Here is a 15,942-nt window from a genome sequence, read left to right on the forward strand (position 1 = left end):
GGCAGGGCTGGAGCCAGCTTCACTGCTCTTTGCTGCAAATCCAGCATTCCAAATTGTAGGGACCACTACCCTGTGGCAGGCAGCCAGACTTCTAGGCAAGGATTTGGGGCAGGGTGGGGGGAAAGCTAAGGTTGACCATCTAAACCTAAGGGTTGATAGACCAGACCTAAGCCTTCCCCACCAGTGCCAAAGGAGGGGCTATAGGATTGCCCCCTGCACTCACTAACACTCAGGCTGTATCACTGCAATGCTTTAACTACTGTTCCTCTTCAAAGCTGCCCTCAATGGCCATTTTAACTTGTTTTTACCTGAATAAGTATTAGAAATAGAGACCCAACCACCTCCCAAGCACTGCCCTGAGAACAGGTCATTTTCTTAAGTCTCAGAAAGGTAATTAAGCTTGCAGATCACAGTGATCACAGAGTCCTTATACAAAGAAAAAAAAAGATGCTTTATATTTGTAGTTTAAATTCTGTGAAAAGACAGACGAATGATTTTTACCGATCAAGTTGGTCATTGTGTTCTCCGTCATTCCCTTTATATGGCTGTTGTTCAACTGGCCATATTGAGCAAGTGCATTTTAGAATTTCAGAATAACTATCCTTTCTCTAGAGTATTTGGCTCCCTTCTACAGCCTGTTTCTTTGAGCCCAGCTCATATGTAGAAAGATCCTTTATTAAGAATTATATTCACTTTTTCAAAAGTACATGAAATTCCCCTAAACTAGAAATTTGGATTTTCTACCCAAAGTAGCTAAGTCATCGCAAACTCCCATCACAAGTCAAACCTCAAAACAGTGATGTCTTTAAATAAAACCAAGAGATTCTCATCCCTTCCTGTGAATTACCACTTCCAAGGATTGCCTGTTAAGTTGTTGGCAATCGAAGAAGTTACACTTCAGGTACCACATTATACCATTTCATATGTATTACAAATGTACCACTATCCATTTATACATTCAACTAATATTTATCAAGTGTGTTGTTCTTCAACCCAAAAATAGCAGAGTGGTTTAATAATTTTCATGAAGGAAGGGAAGGACTTCTCTTTTTATATACCTTTACAGCATATGAGAAACCGCTAAATTAGTATTCATAATTGCAAGCACTTTTCAAAGGGAATATGTGTTGACATAAAAATAAATGCAAAACATTAAATGGCTATACCTTTTCCTAGGGCCTTGAATTGTTGGATTGCACGTGGGAGGGAAGTGGCTGGTTGTAATGTTACTGTAATATATGTGTGTCTGTGCAGGTATGTTAAGCATTTTTCTGTCTTGTGTTCATCCACAGCCGTGATTAGTGCCCATCCCATCCATTCCCTCGATAACCCTCACCATCATTTCCACTCCAGCAGCCTCGCTTCTCCGACCCGCAGCCATCTCCACCTTCAGGGCAGCCCATGGCCCATTGGCACATCCTTGTCCCATTCAGACAGGGCTAATTCTACAGGTGAGAGACGAGTGTTGAGGCCCAGTAAGAAACCATCTGCAAAGAATTGGGGGAAATAAAATGCTCAACAATTTCGGAAGTTCCAATTTAGTCATGGGTTTGGGGAGCTTTCTTCACCCTTCTGTTGTAGCTGAGCAGAGTACGTGCTAAGAATGAAACCAAGATTTTCCTAAACTGATGCTTTTTTGTCTCAAAAATTCACCTCCAGCCCTTCTCCCCTGTTTTGAGTGTTCATTGCAAGGTATGTGATTTTAATCAATACCCTCACTTTTGTAAGGTCATCAACTTGCATCAGTAGTTTCCTCCATTGTTTATTTCTCTTTTAAATCCATGAAAACTTGGAAGGAAAGAAAATACTTAATAGTTACCTGATATTTACAAATTGGAGATGTTTTTCCTTTTAGATAATTGTAATGTTGAGTTAGTAGGATTAAGCAACAGTAAACTGTGTCTTCCTTGGAATTCAGTTCAGCTCCTGAAGTTGTTTTGTCATCTGTGAGAACATCAAGAATGCCAGGCTTATCGGAGCAGGGGTGGCCAGGCAGCCAGTCTTAGGCATCAGCAGTGAGGATGTTCTCCTCTGCACCTTCCAGGTCTTCACCTTGGCTTTGTGTTGAGGAGTAAGCCTCCAGTGTTGGGCTGACTTGGAACGGAAAGCACAGATACTGAGCCATGCAGCCTGAAGTAGTAATCTACTAGCAATGTCTCAGCTTGGAAATGAATTGGCAAGCATTTATTAAGTGCTTCCTGTGTGCCAGGCACTGTGCTAAACACTAGGGATACACCGAAAAAGCAAAAAACAGCCCCTGTCTTCAAAGAACTTAGTTTAGTGAGGAGACAACATGAACACAAAGAGTTATGTAGAAGATGTGTGCAGAGTATGTAGCCAAGACTAGTGTGATAAAAATAGTCCTGAGGAAAGGGTGGACAGTGGGTGAAAAGGTCACAGTGCACAAGGCGGATTTTCCTTAGTAATTGGGCCCCTTAGGATGGAGTCCCCTTTTTCCATGTGTCTGTGTGGCATGGCATTTCTTCATCTGAAACCCTCCTAGCATTAATCACAATAATGTAACAATACTAGAAAACAGGAAGAGAATTCAGTACATGAGAATCCATTTGCCAAACAGAAAAATTAAAACTGTTTGCTTTCAAAAGGATTCTTTGAGAAAAGAATTTACTTCAGTGGCTTTTAAAGTGGCAGCTCTTTAATGTAGTTAAATAACTTAGGCACAGTAGCTTTCAGAGGGAAAAGAAAGTCAATAGTAGGGTAGGAGCCAATGGAGATCAGCTACAAACCAAGAGAAGGCAAGTGAGAAGTAGGTTTTGATGTACAAAAATCCACTTGACATACTTTTCACACTCACATTCTTCTTTCTAGACTTCTGCTTGTGCATCTATCAGTATGGCCATCTGTCCCTGATATGCCAAACTTATATAAGAAGGGATTTACTGAATATTACTTTACAGTCAATTTTTCAACCCTAAACCTCAAAATCAAAAGGTCTTCCAAGAGGAAGAGGCCTCCAAGGCCATTTGGTCCAGCCCACACCTGGACAGAAACCTCCTTTGCAGTTGGCTCAGCCGGTGTTCAGCCTGGGCTTGTTGGAGGGCATCCAGGGAAGAGGAGGAGGAGGAAGAGGAGCCTGCCACCTTGCGGCAGCTCCCCACCCCCCACCCCCTGGCTCATTGTCAGGTGACTGTTCTGACTCCTCATTCGGCCCTGAGGCTAAGCAGGACGAGTCCAGAGCCCTTCTGTCTGGTGTCCTGAATGGGCCTCCCACTGAAATGAGCCTTTTTTCCTCCAACCTGAGCGTGTCCTGCCTTCCTTCAGTGGGGTGAACTTGAGGCCCTTCATCCTCCCCTTGTCCTCTGAACACTTTTCAGCATGTTATCAGTGTCTTTCTCAAGATCTGAACAAATGACTGCATGTGATTGGATCATCCCTTCCCTGGTCCTAACTGTGTCCCTCTGAATATTGCTTAGTGTTGTGTTAACTTTCTTAGGGGAAGGGAAGAGGAAGGGAACAGGCAGTTTTAAGTGCCTCCTCTGTGCCAGGGACCATGTTGAGCTCTTTGCAGATATCACATTCCATTCTTATTACAACTGTAGAAACAGGCACTATTGTGACCTCGCCCTTTACAGTTAAGGAGACTGAGGCAAACTTCAGTGACTCAACCAGGGTTACCCAACTAGGAAGAGGCCTGATCTGAACTCCGATCTTCCCGATGCCAGTCCCAGCGCTGTACCCACTGTGCCAGCCAGCTGCTGTGGTCGCATCCGCACTGCTAGCTCTGGAGCCATCAGTCTTCCTAGGGTGCTGGTTCTTTTTCACTTGGTGCTGCCTCACCACAGCTCCCCCATTTCTCTCCATCAGCCCCTCGGTTCTGAGGTGTGACTCTAAACTGGTTTGGGGCTGCCTCTGCCTTGGAGGGGGGATGCATGGTATGTGTTTTAATGTGTGTAGCTTTTATTGCCTTTGTTTCTATGGTTATGAGTAAAGAACTGTCTATAAGTAATGATGGTGTGGCTCCTTTGAAATACGTCATAAAGGGAAGTAGATGCAGTTTTCTAGTAGGTGGGGGTACCACATTTCTCATAACAGTCTCTTTGGCTGTCTCCACGCCCTTCATACATGTAGGGTCCAGCTCAGATAGAAACTGGGGCCACCAAACCGTGGGCCACATATTGACTTAGAAAAGCACATATAAACATTATCAATGATTTATTGTATTTTTATTTATTTTGTTAAATATTTCCCAATTGCATTTTGATCGGACTTGGTCTAAACGCAGAGGTGTTTGACACCTGTGTTCCACCTCCCCACGTTAGTGAGATGAGTCTAGCAGGGCTGGACCTCAGGGAAAGAAGAAGGCAGCCCTCAATGAGCTGGGGCCTCCTGACACCAGGCACCAGGCACCAGGCCCCTCCCCACTCCTTACCTCTCCGTGATTATTAGATTGACTTTCTGAATGACTTTTATCTGTTCTGTTACAACAGTAATGATAGCTAGCACTTATGGACCACTTTAAGGTTTAAAAGCACATTATCTCATTTGGTAAAACTTGGCTAGAAAACTCAATCTTTTTAGCTTAAGCTTCACGCTTAATTTGTAATGGAGACAAAATGGGAATGTATTGTTTAGGAAAAAGACCTTAATAAAACCAAGCTAAGGAAACAGTGGAAAAGGACTGTTGAGATGTGGGTGAAAATCCTGGCTCTGCCTCTTACTCGCTGTGTGACCCTGGGCCTCCATTTCCTCTTGGACAAAACGAGAGAGAGTTGGATTTGGCCTCCTCAGGTGCCCCCCAGCTCTGAATCTGTGACCCTGAGACGTTATGAATTTGTCTGTCCGAATATCTAACTGTCCTTGCTAGCTTTGTGTGTGTGATCCCCAGATTTTATGACCATGCTGTCTCCGCCACTGTCCCAGTCCCTAGGATGTCTAGTGCCTTTGGTAGCAGAGTCAGACTACTCCATGACATTCGATCAAAAGGCCTTTAACTAAGGAGAGACTTGAGGTTTAAAGGGACACCAAGGGTTGGAAGCACAGAAGGAGAAATAGGAACAGCAAGGGAAGGATACAACCAGAGTGGCGAGTGGTCCTTGAGAAGACAAGAACAGAAGGGCCGCTCATTGACGGTCCTTGGAGTCGCTGTGCCCAGAGTGCCCTGTAGACTGCAAGGTTTAGGGCCACATGGTTGCTCTCTTCAGGGATTTTGGAGGGTTTATCATATGTAAGGAGGATAAGATTAGGAAGAGCAAAGGGCAGAACTAGGAGCAGTGAGAGTAGATTAGATGTCAAGAAAAACTTGGAACAATCTGAGCTGCCCCAGAGTGGGATGGTCTGACCCGGAAGGCTCTAAGCTCCCCTTTACTAGGTATCTTCAAGCCAAAGCAGGTTCCTGATTCTCACCCAAGTACAGACTGGCCTCGACAGCCTCGTAGGACCTTTCCAGCTCTGTGGCTCCATCTGGGACTCTTGCCTGGTAACATGGCAGTCTTGTCCAGAACTCTCGGAGGTCAGCAGCTATGACCATCATTTCTCCCTCTGATGCCTCCGAACTCCCAGGTGAGGGCTGGGGACCCTATAGGCCCCTCACAGGTGCTTGGATAGAATAAAGCACACAGATCATCATCTAAGGCTGTAAAACAATTGGCGAGAATTAAGAATTATTAACTTTTATACGTGAGGGATATGGGTCATCAGGAACCTGCTTTGTGTAGGCTTTCCTCTCCTCTTTTTTCCCATTTGCTTACTTCAGAGAAATTCCTGTTTTCTAGTTTTGCATCCCCATGGTCCCTATAGCAGATGTTCCCCAAGACTCTGTCCTTGGTCCTTTCCTCTTCTCTCTATACTTTCTCATTCCTTGACCTTATCTTCTCCATTGTTTTAGTGATCACCTTTCAACTACACTTTTGTAGTCAGGTACATACCAGAGAAGTGACTTCCTTGACAGGATCCTAATTCAAATGGTTCTCACATCTGCCCTGAAGCTCTTCTCTCTCCCTGAGCTCTCCCATTGCCACTGCCTGCTGGACATCATCTCACACTCAGCATGTCCAGAGCTCTGCCCACCTTGCCCTCTTTCCAGCTTCTTCCTTCTCACTGGTGATGCCGTCCTGCTTCTATACATATGATGCATCCATCTCTGTATTTGCCTCCGTCTTTGCATTCCCCCTTCTGCTGCCCCATTTCAGGCTCTCCTGTCTATTCCTGGCATGACTGCAACAGCATCCTGACTCCCCAGATCTGACAGGGTCACTTCCTGACCATGGCTTGCCATAGAGCCTCTCATTCAGGACTCCACAGCCTGGCTCCACCCTGCCTTTGTATGCTCTCCCTATCTGGGGTCCCTGCCTTTTCTTCCATAAAACCCTTCCGATCTCCCAGCCATGAGCGATCTTCCCTTTCACAAATGTTTCATTTCACCCCATTTGGACTTTTCTCGTGCGCTCATTCTACTATGATGTGTATCGTTATTTATGGCTGGGCTTTGCCTTCCCCCTCCTAGAGTGAGCACAAGCTCCTTCAGAGGAAATGTTAGGTTTTCTCTTATCCTGATGTGCTTGGCACCTCTCAGGGTGCCTTGTAGGGCACAGAGATACTTAATAAGTGTTCATTGGATTGAACTTACAAAATATTGGCCAAATAGAAAAAATAATAGGGATGGATCTTCATGCTGCAAGGATTTTTCTTTTTAGAGCAATTCTGTTTAAAATTGGTTCCCTTGGGAGAAGTGTCAGCCCAAATGGTCTGGCTGACCCCTGCCTTAGAAGGGACCTAAAACCTAAGCTTTAACACCCTCCTGGGCTCAAGAACCGCTAATGTTTGACCTTTTTTTGGCTGTAGAATCAGTGAGGAACACCCCCAGCACCGACACCTTGCCAGCTTCCTCGTCTCAGACGTGCTGTGCTGACCATCAAGATCCAGAGGGGGCCGCTGGCTCCTCCTATTTGGCCAGCACCCAGGAAGAAGGCTCTGGCCCCAGCCTTCCCACAGCCCACGTCCGTCCCTCTCACCCACTGAAGAGCTTCGCTGTGCCAGCAGTGCCGCCCCCGGGGCCCCCCAACTATGACCCTGCCTTACCGAGCACACCATTGCTGTCCCAGCAAGGTGAGTGGAGAGGGAGGAGCCTCAAGACTCAATACCCATGCAGGCTGACCATCTGGAGGAGGCCTCCCTTCCCTTCTCCCCTCTCATGGCATGTGGCACTTCAGGCTCCCCACACAAACACACACACGCACATGCACACACACGTACCCCCATGCACACTTGGTGATATGCGATCATTTACCACACAATCATTTCTCATGATCTCCCAGCCCCATTTGTGGTCATCAGACAATTCTGTCCCTCTGTGTGAGAGGCCCCATCAGTGTTACTCTCTGCCCACTTCTGGCCACAGAATCTCCATCGCTGGTGGCCTGTGGTCATTCAGGGGAGGCCGTGGCTAAGCCTGTTCTTGACAGTGCAAACTTTCCTTCTCAGCTCCTAACCATCACCTTCACTCGGTGAAGACGGCATCAATTGGGACATTGGGGAGAAGCCGGCCTCCCATGCCAGTGATCGTTCCCAGTGCCCCTGACGTGCAGGAGACCACGAGGATGCTGGACGACTCAGAGAGTGTAAGTGGATGGTCTTGATGCTCAGTGTTGTGGCTTCTGTCAATACTGACAAAGCCTCCCAAGAGCCCTGCCCACACACAAAGGACATGAGCAGCTCACAGCTCCAGCTTGGGGTTGTCCTGACTGAGCTTGGACTGAGCTGTCACAGCATTTTAGCAGTTGGTGTTTGGGCACCTCCATCCCGTGCCTTCTGTCTGCTCCTTTCCTCTGGTCTTCGCCACATGGTTATTTTGGTCATCCTCCTTCATTCTTGAGTCTGGCTTCGCATCCCTTTGTGAACTGGGAGGAATGTAGTTGTGCCAGAGTTTGCAGTTCACAAAATAGGCAGGGAACAGGAGGGCCTTAAGTGCCAGGTCCTGCATTCTGTTTTGGGGTTTCTGCCTTTGACTGTTGGTATCTCAGCTGCTCTTAGCTCAGCATTCCTTAAGACAAGAGTACCGAAGCACAGGACACCAAAGCGTGTGCCATCAGGACTTTCTGGTGAAAATAAATGGCCCCAGGATGGCTTTCAACCTTTGAGCTTTGGGGTTGTGACTGCTGATGGTTGTTGAAAACCCACAGCATGCCAGGGAAGTGCCTGTCGATCCGTCAGCCAACAAGCATTTCCTGAAGCCCCAGCTGTGTGCCAGCCTCTGTTCCAGGGAGACGGAAGTGAAACTGTCCCTGCCTCCAAAGCGCTTACATTCTGTGGGGGAGAGGGAGCATGAATGTGTATAAATATGTTTAAAATAAATACAAGGTCATGTGAGGGGGGCACTGAGACTTGAGGAAGAGGGAAGGCTCTTGCACTGAGGCAGAGGTGAGGAAGGAATGCCTTCCAGCTACAGCCCCAAAGACATGGGAGGGTCAAGAGAGGACCCTTATGGAGGTGGGTATGACTGCTCCAGAGAGGATAGGAAGGGGACCACAGTGGAGGAGCCTTAGATGCCAAGCAAGAGTTTGTATTTGATCTGAGAGGGAACAAGGAAGTGGCTGGATTTTAAGTGGAGTGGTACGATCAGCTCCTGGAAATGCGACCATGGGAAGGATGAATGGGAGGGAAGTCTAGAGGCAGGGAGACCAAGAGGATGGCTATCCCCATCATCCGGGCAAAAGGGGCTAATGGTCCTAGGCTGGGGACTGGTGCATAGATGAGATCTACACGTGTGTGTATGCATGTAGATAACATGGGTATATGTGTGCATATATGCATATGAGGTTAGGGAGTGTGAGCGGCCCTGACTAACCTGACTGCCTAGAAGAATTAGGGTGCCTTTGACAGAAATGTGTAAGGATCAGGGAAAAGCTAATGAGTTCAGTTTTGGAAATGTTCATTATGAGATGCCTGCAGGACATGCTGTAGGGGCAGCTAGACAGGGCCATGGATAGAGCACTAGACTTGAAATCAGGAACACTCATCCTCCTAAGTTCAAATCTGGCCTCATAGACCTTGTAGCTGGGTGACCCCAGGTGAGTCACTTCACCCTGTTTGCCTCAGTTCCACATCTACAAGATGAGCTGGAGAAGAAATGGCAAACCGCTCTAGTATCTCTGCCGAGAAAACCCCAAATGGAGGCACAAAGAGTCAGACACACCTGAAAACAACTGAAACAACAACAGGCCATACAGTGGGAAATGTCCAATAGGCAGGTGATGGTGTAAGACTGGAGCTCGGGAGAGAGACATAGAGGGCGCTGCTTCCTGCCCAGCCCTAGGTGAGGGGCCAAGGCAGTCCTTCTGGGAGGCAGGTCTTGTTCATCTATTGATCCACATGAGGAAGTGAGTCCCGTTCACCTGATGGGAGTGTTGCCACCGCCCATTAGTACCACTTGGCTTTTAGTTACTCCCAGCTGATCTTAAAGGATCATGGGTGTCCTGCTGGAGGTGAGGGAGGGAGCTGGGGCAGAGAGGGGTTCCATGACTTGGCCAGGGTCTCACCAGTTGTAAAGAGCTACTTTTAACCACACAGTCCTTCAGGATCAGGGTCTCAGCACTGTTTGGAGCACTAAGAAACATATTTTAGCCTCCTGCATTTCCCACTGCCCTCCTGCAGGCCCCCCCGCCAGGTGGGGATCAGCTATGGGGGTGCCTCATGGAGAGACAAATGTCCAAGAGGCTTTTCTTCTTGTCAGTTGATAGAACTGGCCAGACAAAAAAAAAATTTCCATTCAGCACAAGCCTATGTACATCAATTATTGGGTTGGAATGTCACTGACTCAACATCATTTCCAACAGAAAGATTGACTCTTGCATATGACCCTAAGCATACTCTGTCCGCACTTCAGCAAAGGAGTGACCGCAGGCTCCAGAATTCCATAAGGGATTTCCCTGTCACTCACTGGTTTCTCTCTCTTGTTTCTACTCAGGCAGCATCAGAGCAGTGGGAGGATTTGGGTTTTCTTTGAGCCCCGCCTAGGCAGAATGCCTAAGCCCATTTGATTCATTTTCATTAGTTAAGGAGGCTGGAAAAAAATTTGATTGTTTAACAGTAGAAAAGTTTCTCTGTATTTTGCACATAGTGATGCAGAAACTTTGTGGCCAGTTCATTGTTATCAGGACAATCATGAGTCAGAGAAAAGGAAGGAAAAATGTGACTGCCGGGGCTAGGCGGTCTGCTCTCCTCCCACCATCACTGCACACCACAAAGACCCTAGAGCTGGTGTCCAGTCATCCCCGTGGATGTGCAAGGCCAGAGGATGTGGGATTCTTCGGGTTGTTGAGGAAAGGGTGGTTTCACCTTTACACGCTGGTGTCGGAGTAGCTTGTCTGGAATGATTCTGACCTCTGAATTGGTTTTTGTTGCTTGTGTTTAGGTTCTTAACATTTTCCTAAAATCTTCTTTACAAAATAATCAGTTCAGTTTGACATTATCAATAAAAATTAATGGGGGGAGTGTGTCAGAGAGGGAGAACACAAAGGCAAAAGCAGCAGTTTTTGTTCTGTTTGCTCTTTTTGCTCCTCATCAAACTAGACTTTAGGTGGGGCAGGAGTGACTTCTCTCTTCTCACACACCCAAGGCAGACTGACTGATGTGACACAGCTCGGGGGTCCCGAGGGGTGACAGGCTCACCTGCCAGCCTGGAGTCTGCCCATCGGGCTTGTTTTCTCATTCCGTAGTCCTTGGAGGGGGCGTGGTAGGAGGAGGGTAGGAAACCAGGTTTCTCATCTCATCTCACCTCATCTCATCTCATCTCATCTCACCTCCGCTGCTGGCCAGTCCTGAGGCGTCGGGCAGTTGTGGGACAGCTTATTCTTTTTGGCCTAACTTTCCTATTTCTTTTAAAGGTACCACCATTGTTCTAGCCACCCACATTCTTCTCTTTCTTTTGCCCCTCACTTCCAGTCCATTGGCAAGTCTTTGCCAATGTGCTTCCACCTTGGTGATAGACTTTTTCTCATCCATTGTTTCAGCCTAAACCCAAGTGGCAGCCACCATCACCTATCATGCGGACTGTTGTACTAGCTTCCTCATTGACCGCCATCCTTCTCCTTCCCAAAGCCCATGTCCAACTATGTCACTTCTGTTCAAGTGGCTCCCTTGATTCCTCTGTCTCTGGGACAAAATGCAGCTCCGTTCTTGGGCTTTAAAGACCTTCACAAGCTGCCTCCAGCCCATCTTTCCGCACCTACTGCATATTACTCCATGGTCTGTCCACACTGGCCTTGCTGCTCCCCCATACAGCCCCTGTTTGTAGACCATTGAAAAGACTGTCTGCTCCCCTTCCCTCCTCCTCTGCCTCATGGGATCCCTCAATTCATCACCTCTATGAGGGGTCAACACTGGGTGATCCCCTCTTTCACCCCCTGGACATGGCCTTGTTTTTATTTTGTATAATTTTCTTATCTGTGGACATGGAATTTCTCCAATGGAACACATACTCTTTAAGGGCAGAGACTGTTTTTGTCATTATGCTCCCAGTGGTAAGTAGTGCTTGGTGTAAAGCCAGTGCTTAATAGGTCTGCACATTATAGGGGCTTTATATAGGCCTCTTGATTGATTGACCCATGCACTAACTCAGTGACCTTTTCCACAGAGCTATGAACCGGATGAGCTGACCAAAGAGATGGCCCACCTGGAAGGACTAATGAAGGATCTTAATGCCATCACAACAGCATGACCACCTTGAGCAAGACGTGACTCCAAACCCCGTTCCCTAAGTCTTGGGACTTGGCCTTGGAAAACAAGGAATTGTACAGAGTGAGAGAGCATAGGGGTCGAGGACGTGAGCCGGCCGGTGCGTCAGCACTGGGGCCAGTTCACCAGATGACCGACCACCTGCGCCGTCGCCATCATCGTCGTGGATGAAGTCATGGGCAGGGCAGCTTCCAGCCCTCTGCCTCTGACGCCGCATGGAGTGGGCACCATCCGCCGCCACGGAGCGTCCTGGGGAAAGGCCACCGGTGCTATCTGCGTTGAGATTCCCACCAGGTTTCATCTCAGTGCTGCGAACGCACCACCTTTATTGAGTGTTGGACATTGGCGTTTGTGTACAATTTTATTTGTTTCTTATTTTATTTTATCTTTTTTTTAAAGGGAAAGCCTTTTATGTAATCCAAAAAAAGAAAGAAAAATTAGAGTGTTGTTTTCCACAGCCTGGCCTGACATTTGACTGCTTGTTTCTCTTGTGTATGGAAAATCATTGACAACGTGGCTTGTTCTAGGGGTTCTGAGTTTGTTTTTATTCTGAGTAATATGTCCTCTGCCAACAGTCAGTCCATCACTTGGGAGGGAGGGGGGCCAGTGGGAGGGATATTGCATTGCTATTTGTAAGCTTTTTTATTATTATTATTTTTTTATTATAATTATTAAAGGCCTGACTTTCTCCTCTCATCACTGTGAGATTACAAATCTATTTGAATGAAATGTAACATTGAAAGATTTGTTTGTCACTTTTTGTGCAGTTTCAGTATTGGGGGAGGATGGGGTAGGGCAGGGTGGGATTAGGGTGGGTGGGAAGAAGTGGAGGGGTTGGGAGGTCCCATGATTATTTCAGTTTCTGTCCTCTCTTCCAGGGTCCTGCAGAATTTGGAAGTCTTTTTTTAATGTCCTTCTTTGTCACATCACAGCCTCTATTGTTACTACTTTGCAATCAGTTTCATTTGAATTTGGTTAAGAAATGCTCATCTATGGCCAGCCTTTGGATTTAGGCACCTTTGCCATAGTGGCCATGCCTGCTTGGAGACTCTTCTTTCAGTCAAGAAATCCTCATCAGAAGTTAGTTGAAGACCAAGGGGGCTGCATTTCCAAGCAGGGCAAGGGAAAGGGAATGAGATAATGCACTGATGGTGTTTCCAGCATTCTAGCAAAGCTTTTCACACCTGCACAGTCTGACAGCAGATTTCTAGAAATGTCCTTCTTTAATCCTGAATGAAAGGGTGAAGGAAGCTGACCTCCCAGGTCCCATCCAGCTCTCAGGCAGCAGGAACCTGAAACATAGAGCCCCTTTCTCTTAGTCCAGGCTGCCAGGGACAACTTGAGGGTCCCTTAGAAGCCAGAGCTTACACTGTCCACAGAGACAGCTAAGTTGTTTTGAGCTCCAATCCCTACACTGTTGCTGTTTGGACTGGGGAACAGGACCAGAGCTGAGGGCAGCAGCCGGCCTGGGAGAATCCTTCCTCTCCCAAGTTCCCATTGGTCCAGCATTTAGCCAGGATCCCTAGCTGGAGAAGAGGTAGGCTACAAAATAAAGCCTTTCCTTGAACATTGAAGTTTCTCATGAAACATCCATGTCAGTTGCACTGCAATCTTTTGTTCCAAGGAAAACAAGGAGATGAACGTTTTCTGTGAAGAATGTATTTAGAAAGCAAATACTGAGTGAAGTCTCACTTCCTGAGTGTCTGGAGTGAAGAGGTGGAGAAGAGAGGGGAAGGGGTAGAGAGGAGAAAGGGAAGAAGAGAGCAAAAGGAGGAAGCCCTAGCAGCTTGCCCCACAAGCTCAGGCTGATCTCAGCAACGCTGCCCTCCTGTGCCTCACCCTCACCTTCGGGCCTCAGCAGCTGAGTCCAGTGGGGGTGGTGAGTGGATTTCTGCCCTGTAGATAACCCAGGGGACTAAAGTGGAAGATAAGGGCCAGCAATCAAGACAGCCAGTGAGCATCGCACCCACCCTTCAGCCGACTGCCCAGCGGGACCCCAGAGCATTGCCACACCTGGCTACAGGCTAGCTTGGGTTCTAAACTTCCTTGTAAAAAGGTTATTTTTTTCTCATTTTCTGGATTTTTTGTGCACTTTTCTAAACAATGAACTCTTTATTATGCTGAGGCAATGAAAAGTAGAGCGTTGGAACTCCCACCTCCGGAGTGGCACATGGTTGATGCTGGCTTCATCCAGAGCCCCACATTCCATTGACAATATTCAGGAATATCAGTAAGCTAGAAGGTACCTTGGAAATGACATCTAGCCCCTCTTTGCTGCAGTGAGGGCAGGGGAGGGCAGTGGTGGTTACCTTGCAAAATGTCTTGCCTTCTGCCCAAAGAAATGTACACCCAGTATTCCAAGATGGCGGCTCCTTGTGAACATCTGCACTGTTTGTCGTTAACACCCCTTGGGACTGTTAATACTGCCATGAAATTGGGAAGGGGGCCAGGGTGGGGGGTATTTTTCAATGATGGATTATTTTTAAACAACTGTTCGAAGTTGGTTTTTTTAAAGGTTAAACAAAATGAAAAGCATTTTATTCTAGTTAGTGTCCACTCTGTATTACACATTTTTCACCGTTTGATACATTTTCTTACATTATCCTGTGATTTTGGGCCTGAAACATTGTATATCTTCTAGGGTAATAGTTAAACTGTGGGACGGCAGCTTTCTTCAGAACAATCTGGAACAAACCTGTATATTGATTTATTAAGCTGATGTAGGAGAAGCTGAAGGACTATGTAGAATTCTTCCTTTCTGTACACACTTCCTTTTCCTTTTATTTTGGCTTTTCTGTAGTATGTGCTGTATATTCCATGGCTTTTTTAAAAACAATTTCATGTTTATTATTTGGTATTGGAAATCCAATACACTTTTTTTATCAATCAAATTCTAGTCTGGTCAGAAAGTTTGTTCTTTTTTAAATTTCTCTCCTCTTAAAAAAGACAAAAAACTGGTGTGTCACTGTGAGTAGATGCCTATTTATAACTGCTCTTGCTTCAGAATTCGTACAGCCAGAGCTGGAAGAGACCCCAGAGGTCGAGTTCCAAACCTGCTTATCTTATAGACGAGGAGACAGACCAGGAGTGTGACTTAGAGCTCGCACAGGTAGTCATTGGCAAAGCCAGGGCTGACCCTAGGTCCGTCCTGTGACCCCAAACCCCAGCATTCTCCAGTGAGCCACACTCCCCCACCCTACTGAAAGTTTCAAGTCAATGTAGGTGGGATGGTTAGAAAGAAAACTTCCTTAAGCACTTTTGCTAGCTGTCCTTCCCCCAAGCTTTAGAAAGGCAGCAGCTGAAGTCGCCTCTTGCTAGAGCAAACCATGAACACTCAGTCTCTCTTCATGTAAGAGAAGGAAACAGTGTCTCAGATTTAAGCTGTCTTACAGAGGCCAAGGCTGTGCTGTTCCTTGGCCACCCGAGGGTACAGTCACCTGAGTGGCACATGGTTGATGCTGGCTTCATCCAGAGCCCCAAACCAGGTATATGGCCATTTGTTAAAGGAGAGCAGACAGTCCTTTCTGTCCAAGAATCCCGTGTCGTTTCCCATCTCAGTCAGCCTTTTCTGGGAAGAACATAAAGACAGAGCTGATCCTGCCAGGTCCGTGGACTGAGCAGAGAAGAATCTGGAGAAAAGTCAGTGCTTAAAGACCTTTCTTCCTTGACTATCACCATTTGTCCAGCCAACAAAAGCCACAAGAGGGCAGCCTTGACCATACATCAGCAGCTGGCCAAGGCAAAGAGAAAGGGACGGAGAGAGGATTGGAAGGAGGAAGAGAGGTATTTTTAGATCTCATCAGAGACTTCGCTCTGTGCTCCTGGCCCTGGGGTATTTAGTTGGTCCCTTCTAAACCCTGCTTTGAGCAGACACATCCAGAGAGCTTACCTTTGCCATCTTGGCTTCGTATCTTGCTGTTCTGATTATCTTTGCTTCAGGAAACAAGTGGCCACTGAACCCAGAGCAAGCCTGTTATACCTTTTGAATTAAACCCCAGCCCAGACTGACTGGTGACAGCTCCCTGGGTTTTGCGAAATGGTGTAGTAGAAAGTGTTGAGTTGGAATCCGAGGGCTCGGGTTCGAGCTCTGTGACATATACAACTTATGTGACCTGGGCAAGTCACAAGCCCTCTGACAACCCAGTTTACTCATCTGTCAATTGGGTAATCTTTGAGGTCCCTTCCTAGGTCAATACTCCTATCTTCCCTTTGGTTTCTAGTGGTTAGAAATTGACCCTCTCAAGACTGGTT

General features: G+C 46.9%; 1 protein-coding gene across 1 annotated transcript in view; it reads left to right on the forward strand.

Moving 5' to 3' along the window:
- NEO1 (neogenin 1) overlaps nt 1–12,318 on the forward strand; it is a 284,110-nt gene extending 271,792 nt beyond the window's left edge. The window contains exons 27-30 of the mRNA XM_036736497.1: nt 1,293–1,451; nt 6,802–7,065; nt 7,441–7,577; nt 11,591–12,318. Of these exons, the coding sequence (XP_036592392.1) occupies nt 1,293–1,451; nt 6,802–7,065; nt 7,441–7,577; nt 11,591–11,674 (644 nt within the window). The 3' untranslated portion in view covers nt 11,675–12,318. The remainder of the gene's footprint in view (nt 1–1,292; nt 1,452–6,801; nt 7,066–7,440; nt 7,578–11,590) is intronic.
- The last annotated feature ends 3,624 nt before the right edge of the window (nt 12,319–15,942 follow it).

This window comes from Trichosurus vulpecula, chromosome 8 (assembly GCF_011100635.1).
Source record: "Trichosurus vulpecula isolate mTriVul1 chromosome 8, mTriVul1.pri, whole genome shotgun sequence".
Taxonomy (NCBI): Eukaryota; Metazoa; Chordata; class Mammalia; order Diprotodontia; family Phalangeridae; genus Trichosurus; species Trichosurus vulpecula.